This window comes from Ptiloglossa arizonensis, chromosome 12 (genome assembly GCF_051014685.1).
Source record: "Ptiloglossa arizonensis isolate GNS036 chromosome 12, iyPtiAriz1_principal, whole genome shotgun sequence".
Classification (NCBI taxonomy): Eukaryota; Metazoa; Arthropoda; class Insecta; order Hymenoptera; family Colletidae; genus Ptiloglossa; species Ptiloglossa arizonensis.
Window position 1 is genome coordinate 4,087,833 of NC_135059.1, and position 24,589 is coordinate 4,112,421.

Genomic DNA, 24,589 nt, shown 5'->3' on the forward strand with positions numbered 1-24,589 from the left:
TAAACACGTGATTTAAACGCGAATCGCCTACCGGTGTCTATCTCGCGTGCATTCGAAGGCCTCCCGCAATTATTTATTTAGTTACTTATTTAATAAACGGTTAAGAACTCTTCGATGTACAAAACACTTCAAAATATTTAAACTTCATTTGAGTTGAGAAGGTGAAGTAAGTGTTACGTGATGTTTTCGTACGAAGCTAAAAAATTTAGACCAATGCAATCATTATTCGCAATACTTGTACAGTTTATACCAATTAAAGTGACACAGAGAGAGAGAAGTGAACCTGTTGACGAAGAAGAAGAAGAAGACAATTTCTCGTAGTAATCTCATAATCGTTTTTGACGAATAGCGAACAGATTTCTGGGAATACAACCGAATCGTTTATTTCTTTATGAGCAAAAGAAAGGTTTTAATTATATTAAAACCATTCGAAAATACACGCAAGATTTCTCGCGTTACCCTGAATTTGACTTCGAACGAACCATCTACGTTTAGAAGTTCAAGACCATCGATTTCTTTTTCTTTATATTTTCTTGAAGTTTCGGACCTTCAAAGCACTGTCCTTTTTTTATTAGATCGAAATCACAAACTGGTGATCGCGTACAGGTAAAAAAAAGTCCCTAGAAACTCCAACATACATACGTACAAAGTAAACGTATTGTTGGTGTCGGTTGTTGATACGTAATAATTTTGTTACACTGATAACTGTTCCGTTCCAGTTGTCGCTAAATATTCACTCATGTGCACTTTATTGACCGTATTTACGCAATAGGAAAGAAACTTCCGCGCAAATGATTGGCTTTTATATCCCGAATTCGATTTCTAAAATTCGTTTTAGTCGCAAAAGTATTGGAAGAGCTGGACAAAGATTAACCGCAAGTTTTGAATTTTACATAAAAAAAGAAGCAAGGAGTATTTAATTTTCGCAATAACGATTACATTTATCGATAAATAACATAATTGCGATACACATGAAACAATCTCTTATCTTTTGTATTTTTTCCTCTTTCCAATTACTTTTCTAATCTTAAAAGGTAATTTCCATTTGGAAAATATTGTTCTCCGATAAAATGAAAAAGAAAACACGATTACCGACCAACATTTTCGCAATTGTATCTTTCCTTTATTCGAGAAGCTATTCAACTGCTTAAAATTCCTCGTAGAACGAAAGGGGCAGGGAACGGGATATCTCTCCGGAACGTCCGAACCCTGTCGGGAAATCTAGCGCGGGACAAAGTGCGTTTGAAAACCCGAGGCAACATTTTTCTTCGAAGAGCGTGGAGAGGGCGATGGGGTCCTTGGAGTCGGAACAAATAAGGAACCGCGAGCCAGGCTAATCGTCGGCGAGCGAAACTGAGAGAAAAGAGAAACGACAAACGTTTCCCCCGCCTATCGTCATAATTTTACGTTCCCGTGGCGCTCTTTCCTAGCCCGCTACGTTCGTTCGTCCCCCTTGGCAATTTGTTTCGCGTGGCACGTATGTTAGGCGGTTACGTGCGCGTACACGTTGCAACTCGGTAGAGCCGGGGCAGATTTTTCAAAGCTTTTCTTTTTCCCTTTCGCCTCGGTAAGCTACACACTCGGCCGCGTCTAGGTGAATACACGACGAGTCGCGTTTCCACGAAACCGCGCGGAATCTTGGGTATCGCGATGGACCGGTGGTGGGGGTGGGTAGGAAAAGGGGGGGGAGAACATCTCGCTCGAAAGCGTACGGCGCGAACAGCGCTGGATAGCGATCGTTACGGGGTCTGTACAACAACGCGTCGTCGATGAATAACAGGCCATCCCGAAGAGATGCTTATCGAGCATGAAAGATTTTTCACTCTGCTCGTTAACGTTCGTTTTATCAAGTTCTGACCGTTACCAGTTTTTAATTATCCCCGGCCCGGAAGCGAGTTTCTTTTCGTTCGGTGTCTCGTACGCGATCTTCGGTTTCGTAACCCGTTCGATTCGCGTGACGCACGTCACCGGGGGTGAAGGGGCTAGTTTCCATAAGTCGCGTGACAGTCGGCGCGTGCGTGTTCTTCTTTCTTTATTCGCGCCGCTTTTGGCGCATCACGCAACCACGACGCTCGCCGCTCGTTCTTGCGTACTCGCCGGATGGTTAAAACTTCATCGGAGATCGACGAACGTCATCGGGGAGATCGAAACGTTCGAAGGTGTACAGTGTTTCGAGAACGTGTGCGCTCTTTTTTCTAATCGTGTCGCGATACCTCGTTTTACGTTCAATTTTCTCCTGTTGGGACGAATACAATGTAGGGGTTCTACAGTGGTTCGAAAAAGTCTTTGTACGCTGCATTAGAAGGAAATTCTTCTTATCTGTGGAACTGATTTTAATGAAAGTTTGTGTGCATATAGAGCACAATAATGATTCCCTATATCATATATAGGGAATCTTTTTGATCAACAGAAAATTTCTTTAAGAAGATGAAATCAAGTCCCGAAGGTTTTAATGTTTTTCCTTTTTTTCATTTTTTCAATGCAATTTTCTCAGGACTTTTCTACAACAGAATGATAGAGCACTAAGATTTGAACGTTTTACATACGAAAAGTTTTGCTCTATTTCACGCTATTACGAAATTGTATTTGAAAAATCGAAGAGAAAGTGGCACCCTAAAGGCTGATTTCAAACGATCGAAGAGCTTGCAGTGGCTTTCATTTTCTTCGTAACTTCGTAATCGTGAAAGATGCAGCAAAAATTTTCTTACAAAAAATGTTTTTTTTTCAACTATAAAAAGAATCCCCCAACATTGCATTAAAACAATGAAGAAATGTTGAATTTTCAGGTTTTAATTTTATCTTCTCGAAAATATTTTTTGTCGACAAAAACGATACGTCGTATCGTACGTATTACAAAATTATTGACTTTAAAATATCACGTGGTCACGCGTACGTTGCCCCAAAAAGGTCGAAAGTTTAAAAGAAAGAAAAAAAAGGAAGAAAAAGTAACGCTAAACGTTCGCAACTCGTGCGTTGCGTGCAATCGGTAATTCAAGGATCGAAACGATGTTAAGATTATACCGACTCTTGAAGTATCGTTTCCGTGACACGAAAGGGTTAACGATTGTCCAGTCGATGTCTGTACTTTGTAATGAAATATGGTTGCATCGCGGTATGGAAAAAGATCGTTCTGCGCGTCACACACACCTGCGCACACAGGTAGATTCGAGGAGGTATGTATTTATAGAGACGTCTCCTTGGAATCATTGACATTGATTCCGCAAATCTGTCACGGCGTCGGCTATATATAGAGTCTCATTGTAATTACAACGGGGTAGGAATGTACTATTAAGCATAGCTAATGCACGGTGATCGTTCGCCACTATGTAAAAACGATTTCTAGCGATGTGTAATGATCGACGGTACGCGATAATTGCTCAATCCTACATGGATTGTTGTCTCTCGGTTATGCAAACTACGATCGCGAAGGAACAGCGATTTATGTGGCGAACGAAACAGCGCGGATCTATCGCAGCGATGTCGAGTGAGCTCATCGACGCCGACAATGGTGTTCTGTTTCTTTTTTTTTTTTTCTTCTTTCAATTGAAATTAAAACGAACGACTCGAGCCCGTAATTTCGAACGTTGGAGGGTGAAACTCGATTCGGCGCACCTTCGTCGAACAGAACCAGTCGGAAATTTCGCGAAACGATTCAGCGGTCTGCGCACGGTGTAATTTCTGTAATTACAAAACCACGCCGCACGCTTAATTTGAATAATTATCCGGTAAAAAGGATCCTACGTGTCCCGATGGTATCTCGGGGTAGTCCGTTTCGCTGGTCCATTTTTCCTTTTGCTATTAATTCTCGATTACTATCGGTGTTCGAGTAAACGCGTCAATTAAGAAATAAAGAAGACCGTTAATAATACTCCAGCGACGGGGTGGACTTAATTGGTCCCGATTTCGTGGCCGCGTTTTCGCAACCGTGGCGGTTTCTACCCATCAATTTTTCATTAGCGAATCTCCACTCGTCGCTGGTTTCGGATTACTGGTTGAATAATCGCTCGGTACGAGACACGCGACGATTATACTCAGCGTTGATTGTTATCGTCGGTGTAAGAAACGTCTTAATTAGAGGCCTCGCGAGAAACTCTCTCGGTCGTTTAAATCCGATTCGAAAGCGGTGTCGGGACATCGCATCGAAAGCTGGATAGGCGATACGGGGACCGCTAAAATTCCAATTCGGTCCGAGAGATCGTCGTCCCCCTCCGATCGGCGAAGATTGCCGCCACGGTCTCGAGTACGACGCTCATCGAGAAAGCATTTTCGCGTTCTCGGGCCGCCGTACTAACGATGCAATGCGAGCAACCTGGACAGCTGAAAGAGGGCAAAACGGCTCGAACGGGGCAGGAAATTGTAGCCACGAGCTCTACGTGCCCCGCCACCAGGCGTAATTTGGCAGCAAATCACTCGAGAAAAGGAAATAGCGATCGTGCGTGCACGATAAAAAGAATTCTACGCGGCAACATTCTGTTCGACGATAGAGAGGAAAAGGGAAAAAACGCGGTTCAGGTTTCCTCGATGTTTGCGAGCGGTCGCAGCTGCGCGCCGAACCAGTGCGGATCGGTACTGGTACTCCAATTTCGACACCAATTCGTGTCTTCGAGTATCGACGTGGATGATAACGCGTTCGCGAGTGAACGCGCGGGAAAACGAGATCGAACGATCGAAACGAAAATCGAAACGCGCGGGAAAACGAAATCGAACGATCGAAACGAAAATCGAAACGCGCGGGAAAACGTAATTGAATGATCGAAACGAAAATCGAAACGCGCGGGAAAACGAAATCGAACGATCGAAACGAAAATCGTAACGCGCGGGAAAACGAAATCGAACGATCGAAACGAAAATTCAAACGCGCGGGAAAACGAAATCGAACGATCGAAACGCGCGGGAAAACGAAATCGAACGATCGAAACGCGCGGGAAAACGAAATCGAACGATCGAAACGCGCGGGAAAACGAAATCGAACGATCGAAACGCGCGGGAAAACGAAATCGAACGATCGAAACGCGCGGGAAAACGAAATCGAACGATCGAAACGCGCGGGAAAACGAAATCGAACGATCGAAATGCGCGTTGCATCGAGCCGATGCAAATGCAACTGTACGCGATCGTCGAAACGATATTGCGAATGTCTCGTTCGAGTGGACGCGACAGGCTGGAGATGACGAGAAACCGTTACAAAATCACTCGTAAACAAGTCTAGCGAAGGAATGGGATAAGATAAATAAATCTGGAGAGAAGATTAAGATAAGTGAGATTTATATTCCAGAGTAGGAATGAATTTCAGCAACACGGACGACCACTTACGCCGCGCGAACCAATAACGCATCTGGTTGTTGGAGAAGAATTATAAAATACGTATTTATGAGTTATTGGTAATCGATGGGTTCATATTTTATGGAATTTCGGTTGTTACTTTGCACCATTTCGACTCTCTACCGTCGATCGGTTTTGTTCATTCTGTAAACGGTTTCTTAATCCGATATTGACTCGTTTTTTAATAGTTTCTCGTTCACAATACGAGAGTACCAGAGTACGAAATATCGTTACGTCGATCAATTGATTTTACCAGATTTCTTCGATACTTATTATTTAATAATTGACCGTTTTCCTCGAGATTTATTATTTCGCGATTAACGGATTACTAGCTGTTTACTGGTTTTTCGGTATTTATTATTTAATAATTTACCGACTCGATCATAATTAAAATTGCAATCGTTTCATGATTAACGAGTTCATCCTGACCGGTGATTACTCGTATTATCCATCGATCATAATTACCGTTTACTCGGTAACCATAATTATTAATCACTCGAACGTAACGTCGACAATCGTAATCGTTAATCATTATAGAGATAATAATTTCCCTTATACTTTCAATTACGCATGAATCCGCACTTCGATTTGCATACGATTCTTGCAATTTCAACGTTAACGTTCTCCGCAAACGTTCTTCTCCTCGTCCGCATCGTTGAACAAATAGTTTCCAATCTTTCGACGATCGTTTCGAAACAACGTTCCACAAACGAACCAACTTATCGTTCGACCAAATATAACAACATAATCAATACAAACAACATATCAATATAGACTATCGGTACGATAATTTATATATACTAACAATCTAGATAAAGTATTTCAACAGTTATCGCAAAAGTACACCAACCTGTGATTTTCATCGTTTGCGAGAATTGGACTCTTTTCGACGCAAAAATGGAAAATTTTGAAGCTTGTAACGTAGAAAGAATAACACAATATCGAACTTCGAACAAACATTGGATGACGTTTAAGAAGATATAATAATATCGAAGAGAAACAAGATCGTACCGACCAGTTTGTTCAACGAAGCGGGCTACCGGACGGTCCGTGGAGTAACGCGATCCGAAAATAAAATAAAATAATGTTTGATTTCGCGCGCGACAATAGAAGCTTGTTCGATGGTCTACTTCGAGAGCTGTGCGCGTTGCGAGAATCTCGAGGATCTTCGAGCGCGCGGAGGTTTTCGAATACTTGGCAGCGAGCAATTCCGAGATAATTAGCTCGGACGTACGAGGGTCGTTTTACGGAAATCGTCGAACGATCGACGAGACGGGCAGGGACCACGTTTGCGATTCCGCGTCGGTTCTCTGGGATGCAATCACGATCGGCGAGCGCGATCGTGCAAAAAACCACCTCGTACCGAACGAGGAAGCTCGATGCCGAGCTAATTGATCGGGAACGAGCGTGCCGTTAATGACGATCATCTGGGGTGTCGGAAGCACGTGATTTCGATGCTCGGAGCGATTCCGCGGCAAGTGAGAGATTTCGATCCCGGCCGCAACACGTGGCATTATCCGCGAATGGTAATAACTGGTTCGCCGCTACTGGACGTTAATTCGTCTTCCTCGTAGGGGCGAGTTTACGTTGCTCGTCGTCGTTGTCGTCGTTGTCGTCGTTGTCGTCGTTGTCGCCGTCTTTGTCGTCGTCGTCGTCGTCGTCGTTGTCGTCGTTGTCGTCGTTGTCTTCGTTGTCTTCGTTGTCTTCGTTGTCTTCGTTGTCTTCGTTGTCGTCGTTGTCCTTGTTGTCGTCTTTGTCGTCTTTGTCTTCGTTGTCTTCGTTGTCTTCGTCGTCGTCGTCGTCGTTGTTGTTGTCGTCGTCGTCGTCGTCGTCGTCGTTGTCGTCGTCGTCGTCGTCGTTGTCGTCGTCATTGTTGTCGTTGTCGTCGTTGTCGTCGTCATTGTTGTCGTTGTCGTCGTTGTCGTCGTCGTTGTCGTTGTCGTTGTCGTCGTCATTGTCGTCGTTGTCGTCGTTGTCGTCGTTGTCGTTGTCGTTGTCGTTGTCGTTGTCGTTGTCGTTGTCGTTGTCGTTGTCGTTGTCGTTGTCGTTGTCGTCGTCATTGTCGTCATTGTCGTCATTGTCGTCGCTGTCGTTGTCGTTGTCGTTGTCGTCGCCGTCGTTGTCGCCGTCGTCGTCGTCGTCGTCGTCGCCGCCACGGTTTTTAGTTTAAAGCGGCTCCTCGTCGCGCGACGATATTATATCAGGATGTGTGCGCACGACAAACGCATCGCGCAAATATTCGTATCGCGATACGGAAGAAGCGGTTTACACTTATGTTCGCTGCTAATATTAAAGCGAAGCATACGTAACGACTATCGCTATTTACCGTGAGTCAGTCGTTCGAATAACTCGCGTTATCTCGCCAAACGATACACGCGTACGGTGCAAGTCTCCTCTCGTTGCTGCAAACAAAACAATTTTCACGACTTCCAAATAACGACGGGACACGATACGGCCACAATTACCCGATAACCACCGAGTCTTTCATCGTACGAGCGCATTTGTCGCGCGAAACAAACACCGACTACGCGCAATTAACGCGAGTGTTCGCAGTTTATCCCCTCGGCTTGCATCATTTTCGCGCTGGGAACAGGTCTTTCCAGGGGGCGAAACTTTGCATGGTACTCGTTTATTTATTACGATCCTCGTGTAATTATATCGTAGCATCGGCTCGTTTAACAATATTATCGTTATCGTATGGATTACCCTCGTTGGACGCGTTCCTTGAATAATTGCGCGGATAAAATACGACGCGCAATATTGCGTTTACGCGATTGACGGGTTACGGGAACGGCTCTGAAACATCTCTTAGCGAATCGTGGCCTGGATTTATCGCCGATCGACGATCATCCATCGAAATATTCTTCGATAGGATTTGCAAGCGGATATTCCTATCGTCCGTCGATATCTTAAGCCGTCGATCCGATAATTTGAATCGAAAATTGAGGTTTTTTTTTCCCGCGAAGGAAAAATTGTATGAAATAGAGATTAGCGAACGTGGATCTTATTTAATACAGTTCACATAGAGATACATGTTATTTGTCCGAAACAAATTTTGTCTCGACCACGTGCGCAGTTTCGGGCGAATCGTCGAAACGCGAAGAAAAAGATTATTAATCTGGGCTAGTTTATCCATCGAAGGAACTTTCGTGGAAAAAACCCAGTAAAAAGTAGTCCTCTTTCCTCGTTACCGATTCGCGATACACAGCCAACTCCCCAATAAGTCGCTTAATTTCCCGGGGCGTTCACCTTTCATTACCTGGTTTCCTTTTTTTGCACGTCGACGTCGAGTTCCTACCCGTTCTTAGGTGTGTCCAATGCGCATTCTTCCTTCTCCTACTGTCCACACATGGATCGACGAATCCTTGCAATTTTTCAGCGAATCGCTTTGCGATGGACTCGCTGTTCAACTCTATACGATTCGATCAATTCTAAAATTTCGCGAATATAATTTTCAGCCACGCGTTCTCGAGACCGGTCGTTTCGAAATACTTGATTTTTCCATCTAAAAATGTTTCCTCCTTCTGGGACGATTGTTCAACGGATACAGGACACTTAACCAACAATCGTCGCTGACATTTTCTCCGCGAGGAAAATGGATTCTATACGAACAGAACGTTTCGAGCCGACACCGAAAATTACGTGAAAGTTACTGGAAAAATTAACGAGTCGCGATTATGGTACCTTTGTCTCTGAGCAAATAACGTCGAGAGAAACAACGTACTTTTCTCGTGCAAAGAATACGTAGTACACTTTTTTTTTAATTTTCGCGTTATTTTTTCCCAAAGACTGTCGACCTCTTGGTTCTCCCAAACGGAGAGCTTGGAGCGTACGGTACGCGAAAAGAAATCCGCTCGTGCCGCTTCTACCAGCGTTCCTTGCACAGGGAATCCGTTTTCGTCGCGGTGAAAAATGTCCGTGTACGGGAATCTTATATTTCTCGATCATTAGACGACGCGCAAAAGTAAGGAGAAGCCAACGAACGCAGAAGCGGCTAAGTTCGTTCATTTGAATTCGACGCATCTCCGGTTGCACTGGACGCATGCATGCCGCATGCGTGCGTGCCTGCACGCGGTATCATGGCGCATACGAAGCACCGAATTAACATAACGCGCGCGCGCGCGAGCGAGCGAGCGAGCGAACCAGCCTCGAACTGCTCTCGCGCAAGTGTCCGAGCGACACCCGTCTATTCGAATGCTACGAATATAGCTTGCCACTGATTGATAGTCGATAGTAAATAGCAGTGGCGAAACGGACGCGGACGGACGTACGAACGGTTATATGCGGCTTGTGGCGTCGCGTCGCGTCGCGTCGCGTCGCACGACGTTATCCAACGACGAGGAGCGTCGTCTTGCATTTTCGATCGTACGATTCGAGGATTATGAGTTTTTAGGCGCCACCGGTCGGGCGAATACGCGCTCCGTGCGGCGACACTTGGACGCCCCGTGTAAGAAATTAATTCTTGAAATAGCCAATGGCTGCGATCGAAACAACCAGGGTTTCCGAACGGGGGAACCGTGCGATAAATCCGATCTTGCGAGAGGAAATTTAAAGAAAAAAAAATACAAAGTAGAGAAAAGTAAGAACGAAAAGGAAAGAAACAAAGCAGAGGAAAGTAAGAATGAAAAGAAGAAAAGAAACAATTCGAGGGATCGCGAGGGAGCGAAAGGAAGTGTCGCGTAACGGGGTCGGCGCGGATTTCCAGAAGATTGAAAGCTTCCGGAACGGTTCTGTTCCAGGTAGGTATAATCGAATCTAAATTACATCATCGAACGCCGCCGTTATTGGCACATGCGCGAGCGTACAACCGCGCACGGTATTATCCTAGGAAAACAGGAAGGATTAATTGAATTTAAGCGTCGCCCGAGGCTGGACTTACATCTTATCGCGGAGGATTAAAACGTAGACGGTGACTCGCGGCACGATATGCCTTGCATTTATGATGAGACCAACGCGGGAATTATGGCCGTTTGGCGCCATTGGTGAAAAAAGGAAACAGAGAAGGGCGATGTGAAAAAAAAGGGAGAAGAGAGAAAAAAAAAAGGAATACGGTATTCGTTACGCGGCCGTCTAGCGACGCCTGAGAAGTTTTAACCACGCCCGATCGATGCGCCTTGATAAAATTTCATCGCAGAAGGACACCGCGATCGTACGTACCCGACGTTCGCCTTCCTTTTTGCATATACCTTAATGCATTGTCGCCGCATATTTCAGTTGTGTTTGTTGAAACGATTGCGGATTCGTGTGGGTTGCGAGCGAGCGCGAGCGTTTGTCGCGTATCGTTCGACGGTACGCACGGACGCCCGTCCTTTTCGTTGTGTGCACGCGCGTCGGACATCGCGCTGTCAGAGGTGCACTGCTACCATTGTTGAATTACAACAAGTCCGATCGTACGGGACACGCGTTTCAAGCAGCCGAGTTATATTTGTCCCTCGAGCCACTATTTTTCCAATAGCCTTCTCCCCGCCCTCCTCCCCCGCGTCACCGTGTTCCGCGCGTACGTGCGCGCGGCAAGGCTAACCAAACGTCTACCAACGGAATAACTTCGAACCGGAACTTTCTAGGGAGAACATCGACTCTCGGCAACGAGATACGTTTTAACGGATCGCTAATGACGTCCGGGTATCATTACGTCGCACACGTGTTGGCGAGAACCCGTGGCTCTTGGAATTCCGATACCCACCCCGAATCGAGCTTAGGGTACCCGAGCAGACAAAACGGAGGCGATACCTCTGGTGGTAAGAAACTTTTCGTACCCATTCCGCATCGATTTCCCGGTTTAACCGTTGGGTTATTTTGCCAGTGTTTCTGTTTTTTTTTTCTTTTTTTTTTTATAATTGGATACGAATAACAGATAGACAGAAGGAGATGGGAGATCAAAGGGTGCTCCAAACTTGAAGTTGTGAGATATATTGTGGATCAAAAAAAAATTTGTACAGTATGTTATGAGGAAATTCTTCTAATTTACAAGTCGGATTTTAACGAAAGTTTGCGCGCATATAAAGCATACGGAGCGGTATACGATACAATTTTTGTCGACAAAAGATGTTTTCGAGAAGATCAAATTAAAAGCCTAAGATTCAATATTTCTTCATTGTTTTAATACGATTGTTTTGGGGGACTTTTTTTGTAGTTGAAAAAAAACAATTTTTTGTAAGAAAATTTTTGTTGCATCGATTACGAAGTTACGAAGAAAATGAAAGCCGCTGCAAGCTCTTCGATCGTCTGAAATCGGTTGAAATTTAGTGTGAAATGGAGCAACACTTTTCATACGAACCATGTTCAGCTTTTAATGCTCTATCATTCTGTTTTACAGATAAAGTTTTACAGGTAAGAAGAATCTCCTTATAATACACTGTGCAAATATTTCTCGAAGATTGATACGATTTTCAATATCTTCTCGAACAAGTATTTTGTTCGTTTAGCACTACAACTACCAAAAGGGTCAATTTGACTTGATTCAAATTTTTTTTTTAATTACTCAATCATTAACAATGTCTTTGCCTACAATATTCATAGAAAATTATCAAAGCAGGCCACTAATTACATTCGTAAATTAATTTGCCTTTTCCCCATCTAATTTCGAAGATACACATGCAGTCTGATGCAAATAGTAATACGTTCATCGCCGATAATATTAAATGCACTTTAGCATCCACAAAGTCTAGAAACAATCTCCAGGGTGTACAAAGGAACAGTTAAATTTGTCTAAAGTGTTATCCGAAACACTCTTCCGAAAGTTAACCTTCGAAAGATAACATTATTACCATTTGCTGATACAAGGGCGACTCGACGCGATCCTTCAAATTGCTCTTAATTAATTCTGTTCGCGTAGAGGAAAATATACTTTAAATATATAATATCGATATTTCTCGGTTGATTGGTAATGAATATCCGCAGCGATAATCGGCATTCTCGTTTCGTAATTCAAACTAAACGGCACCTTTCGTCCCGCGAACATCGAACGTTCGCAATGACTCTCGATATAACTATTATTATTGCGCGTTTATTACGCAAATTAGAAAGCGCGCGCGTTATCCCCCGGTGAAATTACATAATTTTGCAGAGAGGCGATCTGCGCGGTCGACGGCGCTTTTGAAGCGGACTGGTACCGCTACGTCACTGGCGTCTTGAATCGTTTACACGGATTACGCGTTTCGGTGCGACGAATTGGGCGAGGCGATACGCGATAACGAATCGAGCCGTTTTTTCGCGTGGTTCGCGGTGAAGAACCCGATCGGGTTTTGCGCGACCACGCAGGACACTCGGAACGCCTCGTCGATCGAGCGATTATAAAGTGTCCGCGGTACACCGAGTTCCGTGGCGACTTTGCACGATCGTTGAACGAGTATTATAAAGTATCCGGCGAAAGTATCGTTACCGGTGTGCGCGGGCGATACTCGTTCTTCGTTCGTGGAACCGCGATTTCGAATCCAAAGCGACGAACAACGGTCGAGCTTTGATCAACGATCCTCTATATTTAATTAATAATGGAAGAGAGTCGACCGGGGTGAAAAAAAAGAAGAAGAGAAAAAACAACGAACGGAGTAGCAGGCATGAATTATCGCGCGCAAGCTCCGACCATAAATAAACCTTCCGCGAATAAAACTTTCTACTTCTCGTCCCCGTAGATTTATGGCCGCGAAACGCAAGGGTGCCCGAGGCCCAATTAATCGGTCGTTATTTTTAATACGAATCGACGTTAATTGCGCGCTGCCCCCTCGCGTTGATTTCGTCCAATCGCGGTCGTTTCGCGGTAGGTAGAGGTGGCCACTGAACGGTGCCGATTCGCGACTGGTTTTTATCGCGCGTACAACCCGATCGAATTTAATTTAAGGATTCGATACGAAACGACAGCGCACTCGACGCCCGTAAATAACGCCTCGGGCCCCGATTCGGGCCCAGATACCGCGACGGTACGTGGGTGGCGCGTATGGAGCGCGAGGGGCGCCAAGAAAAATATCTCAACTTTTAGCCACAACGCGGCACCGTAACACCGTGCGTCGACTGGAACACGATGCACGTAACAATATCCGAAGCTACGCGCGACAACCGTCACTTCCGTGTACGAGATACGAAACGCAAGATAGCGAGCGAAGCGCTTTTGCGGTCTGGGTTAGCTCCGTTCCGAAGAAACGACGCCCGAAAAAGTCTCCACGATGTTGGAACGTTTTTCGCTCGAACGCGTCGGGTCATTTTCGACCCGTCTATTCTTTCCAATCGAAGCTCTTACGACAAACGCAAAACACGGTACTCTTTCGTTTCTCGATTCTTCTCGTTGTATTGCAAACTCGAAAACACAAATTTTATACACTCCTTGAAACCCAAGAACGCGAGAGCACCGTTTTCTGGGATCGTCCATCGAGAAACATTTCTTTCGAGAATAATTCGCGTCCAAGCGCGTTCTACGAAAAGACTCGTACAACGGTGGATCGTTTTATCGTTCGTTGCGAAGAGAGATGGATTTTTCGCGATAACTCAAGTGCGTACGAAAGTGTACGATAAGTTGGTAAAATTGTATCTCGTCTTCGTTTCGCTTTCTCGCGAAGCTCGCCTCCAGCCTTTCGAACGGTTCGCCGCGCGAATAGTTGAACGAGTAAATATTCCGCGAGAATCGTGTCTCGCAGCTGCAAAGAATACCTTTGAGCGACGTACTCGATCTCCGTTCTCGTTCGGTGTAATTGGACGCGAATAGGAAATTCCGATCGATAAACTTTTTGAAAAATTCTCCTCGTTAAACGTTAACGATAGTTTCCATCCCAGATGAACGTACGAGTACGTACGTTCGGATACGAGTACTTGGAACGGATTTTAAAACGGAGCGTTAAATTGTGTTTCAGATAGAAATAATACTGCAACCGATACGAGCCTACTGGACGTTCAGTTTCGGGAAACCTATGCACCCTTCGCCTCGCGTTAAAACAAGACCCACCGGTGCACCCACACGCGTTCACACGGAGCGTATTCGCGTACGGCGTGTATTACGCGGGCAAGACAAAGAGGCATAGACTCGTCACGCACGCATGCACATTTGTGTGGCCGACAGGCGCCACCGTGCCATTTCTGTGTGGCGAGCAGGCGTCTGCGTGCGTACATGCGTGCGTGAGTGCGCGAGTGCGTGAGTGCACGCGCGGACGTAACACCAGCTGCAACTCGGTCGAGTGTGAACACGTGAAACACCGGCTGCACTCGCGTGTGCGTGCATGCGTTACGTTTGTCGGTGGCGCGCGGATGAGCTCGCATTTTTCGACGCGGTCTCGTCCCGCTCGAAACAGAAACTCTCCGCGCGACGTCTTAAACGTTTCTCGATTTTACGGTGGGAACAACGCCGCTTTGGAAACTTTTACGACGATGACCCAATTTTTTTTTTTAAAACAAAACTTTCGTCCTATTCTAGATCAGAGCAGAGACTCGCGGAACGGTTCTCGACTTTTCGCGAAAGAGAGAGTTTACGTGGAAACTCGCGATACGTTTTGGGCCACCTCGATCGGGAAATATTTCGAGCGCAATTTTTCGTACAAATTCCTAAAATGGAAAGTTTACGCGGTAGCTAATTACGTATTCGGTGGTATTTCGACGAGAATGAAAAACATACGAGAAATTCTATCAGCGAATACGAGTTTTCTCATCCGGAGCAAAGATCGATTTACTCGTGCGCAAATTGTAGCGTAAGAGTAAATTTTTTCGAGCGTCGCGCGATGAAATGAATCGAGTCGAAAGGGGGTGCCTCGATTGAAAATTGTATTTAGGAGCTGGTAACCCTAGATCAAACTGCGTTCTCGATGTAACACAGGATCGTGCGTTACGACTTTGGATCGAGTAATCCTCTTTCTCCACTCCTTACAGTCGTACGGTTAAATCGCAGGCCTTGTTTCCCTATACATCCTCGCGATAATACGGTTCCCTTCCTACGGAAATACACGTTTCTTCGACCTGCTCTACATTCGAAAGCGTCGCCAGATCTTTTATCGTTCGACGGTTCGTTCGACTTTTTTCCAGTCTGGATTTGTTTTGCCTCGTTTCGTGTCGCGAGCATTGCTTCGAGACGAGATTCCAAAGCCGTACCTCGCCTGTACGCGTTACGAAAATAACGTATCGCGACAGATCGTTAAAAACTCGAACGCCATCGACCATCGACGATCCGTCCACCGATCTGGAGACGGATCCACGGAATGTTGTCTCTTGCGATATTATTTGCACGTTTGCCAATCTGTCCGCCGAAACGATGTTTTTATTCGGGATAGTCGTCGCCCTAGGGAGCTGGATCTCGAATCGGGACGCCGGTTAAACGACCGCGCGATTTTCCCTATCGTTGGTCTCGTATCGTAACGTCGTGTAACGTTCGATGGCTTTCACCGAAACTGACGATCGCCAGTCTGGGTGATTCGAGACGAATGAGTCGTATCGTAAAATCGATCTCGAGTCGCTTCTATCGAACTATCGCAATTCCGTGACGCGTTTAGCATCGAAATCGGATAAAAGCGAGACGAGAACCCGTTCGGAGCGTTGCGCAATTCCCGTCGAAATATTTTCGTTATTCAACGTGTAGCGAACGACGATGGCGCCCGTTACTCCGACGACGCGCATTGTGCGCGTTGGTCTCCACGATGGGTCGAGAGACGCGAGTTCTCGATAACTCGAGCGGCGCCGATCGGGACGACGATTCCGGGAATCGCGCGAAACTTTCTAATCTGCGTGAACTATAAATATAAAATTCTGCACGACGACCAGTTCTTCCTCGAACCGGAAGATCGACGTACTCGCCGGATAAACGGTCGTATTTGTCGGACGCGTTGGATTAACGGCTTCTTCTCCTGCGATCGTCGAGCGGATCGAGGAACGGTGGGGAGGAGAAGGTGGTTTTCTTTTTGCTTTTTTTTCTTTTCAACCAGGCCGAAGAATGCGACGCACCGCGCGTCCGAGAAACTATAACGCCGGTGAAATGGTTCCGTGAACCGAATCCCATCCCCGTTTACATAGGATTCGTGCGCGGCGCATAAACGCGATCTATGTGCGCGGTAGACATTCCGGGAGGATCTGGCACACGAGGAATCGTGTACAACGAACCGAGGAGTTTCGGTTGTACTCTCCTAGCCACGCTGGACCGTGGAAAACGAGCAGATAATTCCGCGATTCGTTAAGAAAAAAAAAAAAATTGATTTTTGGAGACCGAACCGCTCGTTCCTCGACGATAAACTCGTACCGGCTACCTTGAATCTCTCGATGCGCGGAGCGGTTCGAAATAATCGCGAACGACACCGTAAGGTAAAAATAATACTTGTCCCGGATTTTTGGAACAACGGATACACGCGAGACTTCGAAATCCAAGGACAATTGAATTACGTCCACTTGTTTAAGCACGACGTGCGAACATACGTAACATTTTTTCTTCCAGGAACTTTGAACTTAATCGCGTTCGTTCTTCCACACCAGATATTTCTTTTCTTTTGCGTAACGCGCATAATTAATTTCAAGTTTTCCCAGCGAGTAGGAGGTGGAGTTACTTATAACGCGTAATGCTAATTATGTTTTTGCACCGACTCGAGTTCTATTTTAAGTACTTGCAGATTTTCCTCCCGATGCTTTAATCGGAGTTACTCCTACGTTGCTAAAAAATTCGCAAGTACATTGTTATTGCTTTTTTCTTGTACGAAATAAGATTTCTTGCATTTTATTCCTCGTAAACTCGTATCTATATTTACAAAACGTATCGTTCTCTGCGCGATATTATCTTATGCCTCCACCGAGGAAGATCGTGGTAAACCGGTCGGAAATTAAAAATCTTCGAAGAGCAAAATGTTGAAAAATAACCGTGTACGCGTTGCGAGAAAACAATGATTACTTTTACTTTTGAATACGCGTAATGAGTAAATTTGTCCTCAAAAGTTCAACCCGTGAGTCGACGTAGGGTCCGTCGAACTCGTAATTTTGTAAAACTTGAATCACGAATAAATAAATACCACTTTTTCTTTATCATAGTCGCGCGAAAGATTTTTCACTGGCATCTCGCCCCTTTGTACGTTCTATTTTCAACGAATGTTTAATCAATGCGCGCAATATAAGCGTTAAATGGGAAAAGAAAAATAAACAGGGCGTTCGATTTTTGTTTACTCGATTTAAAAATAGTAAATCCGAGGCCCGCGGTGCACTTCCCAGTGGGGGTCCGGTGGGCCCCTGCGCGCACCTACTCGACGATTAAGATCGAAACGAATTCCCCGGTAGGTTTTCCAAACGATTCTCCGCCTATCGAGAAGCGTAGATCGTCCGTCCCCTCGTAGCAGAGATCTATTTAAACTCGGTGCGTGCAAAGACTCGTTCGACCTTGTCCCAGTTGTCTTTACGTTCCCAATAAGGGTAACGGTCGGGACCGTCGAAAAATGCGCGTCCCAGCGTTGCTCGTAACGATACGCGGCGACCCGCGTGCATCGCACGATGCACAGAGACTGGCGGTATACTCGCGTAAACGAGGACCGCGCAGCCAGACAAGCGTGTCGGAAGGTACCTATCGTGCACATACCCATTATATTATGTACTCCGCTATCCGCGCGCCTAGCTGGCGCCCGACGCATACTTTATCGTCTTTCTAAACTCGGTATCGTGCGAACGGCAAAATTTAAATATTTATTATTTCGCAAGCGCGCCGTCTTTGACCGGAATTCGTGGCACGGCGGCCCCGTGTCCCGGCCGATCCCGCGGGACTCCTCGTGCCTCCAGGTGGCGCCAGCCGAGGATGTAAATCTATCGATCGATCGTGAATCATTCGGACACCGAGGGCCGACGATCGTGAGCCAAAGCGAGCGAAGGAGTGAGCGCTCACGCTCATGCTCACGCTCACGTTCACGCGCGCGCATTCTCCCCGCGAACGATTTTATCGTTTCTTCGAGGTCGTCTCGTAACCGACTCAATTTCTGTCGCGACTTCCTCGATTCTTCCCCTCGTTCGCGCCGCTTCTCCGGCTTTTCGGAGCAAACAAGACCGGCGGTAGGGCGACGACGCGCTTTTGTATCGCACGGAAAGCTCAAAGTTCAAAGCTTCTCTCTTTCTCTCTCTCTCTCGTTTTTACTCGTCTCTTTTCGCGACTGTCGAATACTGGCGCGCATCGATAAAACGTTTAAATTGCACGCGTCTTTAATTGCACCGCGCTGGCGGCGATAAAAAGACGGCGGACGAGTTTAAACACGTCGGTGCAATCTTCCTTTTTTCTTTCTCATTTTTCTTTATCCTTCGTTCATCTCCTTTTTCGTTCGGAGGAACGTACAATTTTGCAATTACCGTGGTCGCGGCGTGTGACGTAGCGGCGCGTCTGCATCTGCTTCGCGCTCTTATCTCCGCTCGTTCTTTTTTGTTCGTCGTCGGGACACTCGCGAGCGTTCCAACGATCCGGAACTTTTATCGTTTCTGTTGTCTTCGTCGACGACGACGATTACCGGCGGCGGTGCCCGGACGAAAACCGATAAGCCCTGGAAGCCGGTCGAGCGTGTCTCTTATTGATCCGTGGATCGAGCCTCTCGTAAATACATCTGCGCGGCAAGATCGACCGTTCGATCGCGTTCGGGTTTTTTTTTTATTTTTCGCGTCGCGAGGTCGCGTCTGTCGGCTCCACGGTATCGTGGCGGAGTAAAAAAGATCGGTCGTCCGGGTTAAGGGGAATGCGGTACCCATGCGTAAGTAGAATGTGGTCAATGTCGAGCAACGTGCGCGCACGAAGGTGCGTCGAAGGTCGGTGAAACAAGGAAAACAAGGGAGAGAGGAAAAGGAGAGAAAAGAAAAAGAAAGATTCGCGATACGACCCTTGTTTCGGGACCTTTGTAACACTTTCGCGCGGAAAAGACTGGAACAATTAACGCGCTTCTATGGTCTTGATTTAGACGAGCGTCGTTTCCTCGACTTTTATCGCCGCGACGTCCGAAAGCTCGTCGGTAAGCTCTCCGACGAGGAAAAGTAAGAGAACGCGCGAACGCTCGATCGTGGAACCTTCAACGCGAAACTCGAACCTCTCCCGCGTTCCGAGTTTCGATTAATTCGCGACGATCGTACGCGCGATCCCGCGACGCTTTAAAGGTTGCGTGCGTGCTCGCGCGCCCGTAAGTTTAATTACTGTGTCGGGTACCGATAGGACTAACCGGCATTAATTACCGATAAAGTATGCGACGCCTGGGGGAAGAAAGTGGCCGGTGCTCGTATCGTAAGCAGCAACGATTTTCCACTCGGAAACGCTTCGATGCGGCCAAGGCCACGTGCAACAGTAAATCTCAGCCGCGAGGAGACTACGCGTAACGAGGTATTCGGGGACGCGGGGCCACCGAGCCGAAGCGCGCGCGAAAAAATTCGCGACGACCTACGGAATCGACTCGCTCGGTCGTACTCCGATGTCGAAAGAACCGAGAACGGGGAATATCGGTATTCTCATTGATTTCGTTACCCCCGCCACCCACGTGGACTGGTTCACGCGCTCGGAACCGCGCCAGAAAGCCTACGTCGTCGTCGTGGTCGTACCTCCTCCCTACCCTCCCTTCCACTCCCCACCACCCCGATTTTCCCATGAAATCATGCGCTCGAAACGAAACTGTTACCATTGTCATCGGATTTCCCCTCGTTATCGGCGAGCACCTCGTAGTCACCGGAGTCGAGATCCACGGAAGCACCAACGACCACAGACAGGCTGGACACCATTGTCGCGAAAGTCAACAAGTCCCGCGACAGCATTTTAACGAACGGTAAATACGGTCGACGCGCACTGTCACGATGATATATCGACGCGGAAATAATCCCGTCGTTGATCGACGTCGAGTGGTTCACGGATCGGCGCGCCAACGGGACGCGCGATCGATCGCCGAAAGAGTTCGATCAACGGGAACCGGCGCGATTCAACTCCATCGATCGTCGTCGATGGAGGTAGGGGAGGGGGTTTACCGTCGCGGTGGTCACGATCCGCGACTTCTCGTCGCGATCGTTGAACAATTCATAACGAAGGTATCGCCCGCGAGAACGTCGACGGGTCGCCGGTAACGCGAGTAACGTGTAACGTCGTTCGTGCGTACCGTGGTTTCGGTGCGCGATACGTATCGGTAGGGGGAACGAACAGCGCGCGCGTCCGAACCCGACGATGGTCGACGCTTGACTGACTGACTCACTTCGGGTCTCGAAAAGCAAACGCCAGCCGTGCAGCCGGACGACTCCGCCGCGGCTGGCGCGCACCAGGGGCACCCGCCGAAGAACACTCGCCAGATAGTTTTTAAACGAGTCCCGCCTCCGGTCGCGTTGGTGTGCGCCCGTGTCGGTGAACCACGCACCGTGAACGCGTACAATACGCACGTTCAACGCCACCACTGCCGTTAATCTCCCATCTAGCCTCCGCCCGGTTTTGCGAGCCGATTTCGCGGCCGTTATCTCTCGATCGCGATCCTCCTCGCTCGGAATTGTTCGACGACGCGCAGAAGGGTATCGGTGAAACTCCCGTCGGTCGCATCGATTACCGCGTGGTTCGGTTGGAATTCGCGAAAAAAAAATTGAAAACCGGTAAAGCGTACGCGAGTTATCGATCGAGTTGAAATCTATCGGTCCCGAAACCAAATAATTTGATAAACGAGCGAACATCGACGATTTCGACTTTGCGGTGGTCCCCGGGAAGTTTGAAAAATTCGAGAAAATTGTGCCGTAGAATCTCACGGTCTCGCGATCGAATCGATTTCACGAAACGCGGTTCGGTGGATCGTCGATCTTCGTGAATCCTCGTCGAACGAATTCGATCGGTTCGGAGGCTGAAGAGCGCACATGGCCTGTGCCACTTACGTTAATGGCAGCCACTGTACCAGAACGTATAGTATGCGGGCAGGCCGTGCAGACTCGTGTGTTGGTAAAAGGTTGAGTGGTGCGGATCGACGCCGGGAAATGGGCGGTCGGTGAGGGAACGCGGGACAGGGAGAAGGGAGACAGTGGCGCCTGAGCCCCGAGGCAGAGACGCCACGTTGTCCGTGTGTGGGTGACTGTCTGTGCGACGCACGATGCGCTCGGCGCGCACACACGCTCGTACTCGAGCACTCGGGTGCGCGCTCGCTCGCTCACTCGCTCGCTCGCGTCGTTCTACTTGCCCCGGTGCGCGCGCGGGCACGCTTCGTGCGTCCTGGACGGAGGAAGAGGAACGATGCAAAGAGCGGCAGCTTGCTTCTGCCGTGGATCGTCAGCCCTCCTTCTGTCGGCCGGTCTCCTTTTTAGCTTTGTCGCACGCTATGTCGTCCCGAGCTACTTCTTTTCCCTTCTCGCGAACGAAAGTATGTACCGGTCGTCGCGGGCCCCGGTTACGCGCGGGCTTTTAAATACGCCGATGGCGAACCCGTTACCGTTAACGCTTTATCGTCGCCCGTTTCGCGCGTACATCCTATGCGTCCGCTCGTTGCGGTCAATTTTTACCAACGTCGCGCTCGCGATAAACCAGCCTCGCGCTACAATTATCAACCGTCGCGTGAATTTTCGTTTCGGTTCCTCGAACGTTACTTTACGACGCGTAATTGCGTATTTCTCGCTTGTTTACGCGTCCATCGATCAATCGCCGTACGCAAACCGAACAATAAGTGGGAAAGCCCGCCAACTCGTCAGACGTGTTCCCATAAGAAAACATGCGAAAATTCTTGCAAAATTTCCCGAGCGAACTTCGTTCCTGGCCTTTTTCTACTTATTTTTTTTTTCTTTCTTCTCGTTCGGTTCTTGAAGCGCGTTGCGCAACGAAAAATACAAATACGTTGTCCACGATTTTCGCGATATTTTACAAAGGTTTCACCGTTGCTAGGTGGCATCCGTGAATAACCACGACGACCGAGAACCAGGAATATTCCGTGGCCCGTGGGCAATCACTGGAACTGAAAATTTATACGTGGAAACACAATGCCGTTCCGTTTGTTTCTTTGTTATCGAAGCCGAGGAATGTCCGGAGCAATTGTGATCGATAAAACGAACGGTACCGTTGTTAAATTTTGCTTTTACAACGAAAACGCGTACGACGAAAGTTGTTGCAAATTAAATTTCCCAACTGTTTCGTTCCGCATGGATTTTCGATAGAATCGATAATAACCGAGATATCGAACCGGATATCGTTCCTGTTTGATACATTTCATTGTACCCTGCGATCGAACAATGTTTCTCATCCCGAATGATAAAATACTCACCGTTAAAATGGTACGTAAACTGTTGACGAAATTGTGAAAACTTTGATGAAAATTTCCATCGTAAAACGATGGAAGCTACTCATACGATGCGCGTACCGAGTGATTTTTGATCGGAGAATTTAAATTTACAGCACAAAGAGGAGAAAGACAACCGTAGCGCGCTATAAATACGACAAATTTCGCAACGTGCCTAGGTCAGTGGCTAGAAAAACATCAACGGTTCCTAGAAACCATTATCGTTGGATAAGAATTTCAGATAGCAATTCCTAGAATACAGGATGAGTCGTTAATAATTGCAGCCTGAAACAACTCGTTATTTATCGATTTTAGGCAACGCGTTTTACACGATGTACGTTGCGTTCAACGAGTCTCGTCGAACAAAAGTAATTCATTTTTTTTTTCTTTTACGTTTCGTATTTACACAAAAATATCCAAGTGTTTCTCGATTCGCGAAGCACCGACGCGTATTTCTATAATACCGTTCGGTCGATAAAAGGACAAATTCAAAGGCTCCTGAGAGCGACCTCGAAACGACTTTAATAATTCACGATAAACGATAAACACAAGGAGCTATTTAGTCCTCCAGATTGTTATCGTTCCACAAGCCCAGAACGTAAAAGGAGTAATACGTGTTTCGTGGGTGGTGGTCACTCGGGGGTAACTTTCTCACAGATCGTTAAATTCGTCGGTCGTTGAATTTTATCGGTTGCAGTACGGTACCGATGGAAAATGCACCGTTTAAGAAATCCATGGTATTTTACGCATCGACGGGCAATTAAGAACCATAAGACGTAATATGAACGCGAACGTGCCGAAGGAGGAGACGAACAAGATAAATCGTCGCTGTTCGTCCCGATAATCGGTGTCTCCCTTTCAACTTCAACGTGCATTATGCATACGCGTGTCCCCCGTTGGCCCTTTTCGCTTCGCGCGAGATCTCTTACTTTCCTTCCACGTTGGATCGATGGCCGTTGGACAAAGATCGCAGCCCGGATCGACCGGTTGCGATGACGCGAATGGAGCACACGCGGAGACGCGTATCGCGGGCTAATCTCTCACTTCGAGAACGATTTCTATTAAAGAAATTCGTTACGTTCGCGGTTAACGCGCGGTTGGTTAATCGATCACCCGTTTCTCAACAATTTTCTCGTTTCGGTGGTAAATTCGCGCCCGTGTTTCGCTCCGAGAATTCCCGACGAACTTTGGCTTTCGAAATTTCGTATCTCGCGCGAAAAAGATAGACGCGGTAATTTATTCTCCGTCGATTCGAGTTTTTTCATAAGTGAATCGATTCTCGCGTTACGTCTCGAAACGGTGTCGTCATCGGTATCGTCGACGTATCCGTGGCTTCTGCGTTTCGAAATTTCACATCGTCGGGCGTCTCGTCGTGCGAGCGAACGAACGAGCGAGCGAGCGAGCGAGCGCAAAAACGTAATTCCACTCGTCCAAGGCTTCCCTTTCGTGGAACTAAGCACGGACGGGCCGGCTCGATACTTTGAATACAAGCATTTCAAAGTCGCCAGTTACGCCGCTTATTTTTAGCCGGGCATTAGCCAATTAGCTATTAACTCGTTGGCGCCACGGCGGTGCTCCTATTTTTGCTTATTTCTTACTCGAGATAATGCATCGTTGCTCCCTTCCGAGTCTTCGGTATTTTGTCGAGGATAATCCGATCCGTTGTGACGCGTGCGACGTTAAGTGCCGTTCGCAAACACTTTGCCAAATGAAATATGCTTCTGGCACGATCGCGTTGCCGATAGCGTACCTCAGCCTCGACGCCCGCTCGAGCTTTCGTCTTCGCGAGCCGATGCGATAAAATTTTACGACGACAACGGGAGGAGAATTTTAGTCACGAGGAGTCCGACGACCACGCGGCGCATCGTCGTTCTCGCGGGTTCGATGCGTTCCATCCATTAAGCGAACAGATAACAACGAAGACAAAGCCACGTTTAACGAGAAAACCGCCGCGGTTCGTTGACACTCGACGCGATACCGACGCCGGTACCCGCGTCGATTCCGAATCGACGGAGAAGAAATATCGACCCGCTCCTCGGAATAATTAAAGGATCACCCGACGAAACGGTTCGACGTTCCTCGCCAAAGAT

The 24,589-nt window shown here is 47.3% G+C and overlaps 1 protein-coding gene across 1 annotated transcript in view; it reads right to left on the bottom strand.

Moving 5' to 3' along the window:
- The window catches only part of LOC143153261 (BMP and activin membrane-bound inhibitor homolog), a 40,034-nt gene extending 19,581 nt beyond the window's left edge, over positions 1–20,453 (bottom strand). Inside the window, exon 1 of the mRNA XM_076324258.1 lies at positions 19,896–20,453. Within this exon, the coding sequence (XP_076180373.1) occupies positions 19,896–20,028 (133 nt within the window). The 5' untranslated portion in view covers positions 20,029–20,453. The remainder of the gene's footprint in view (positions 1–19,895) is intronic.
- Positions 20,454–24,589: the final 4,136 nt, after the last annotated feature.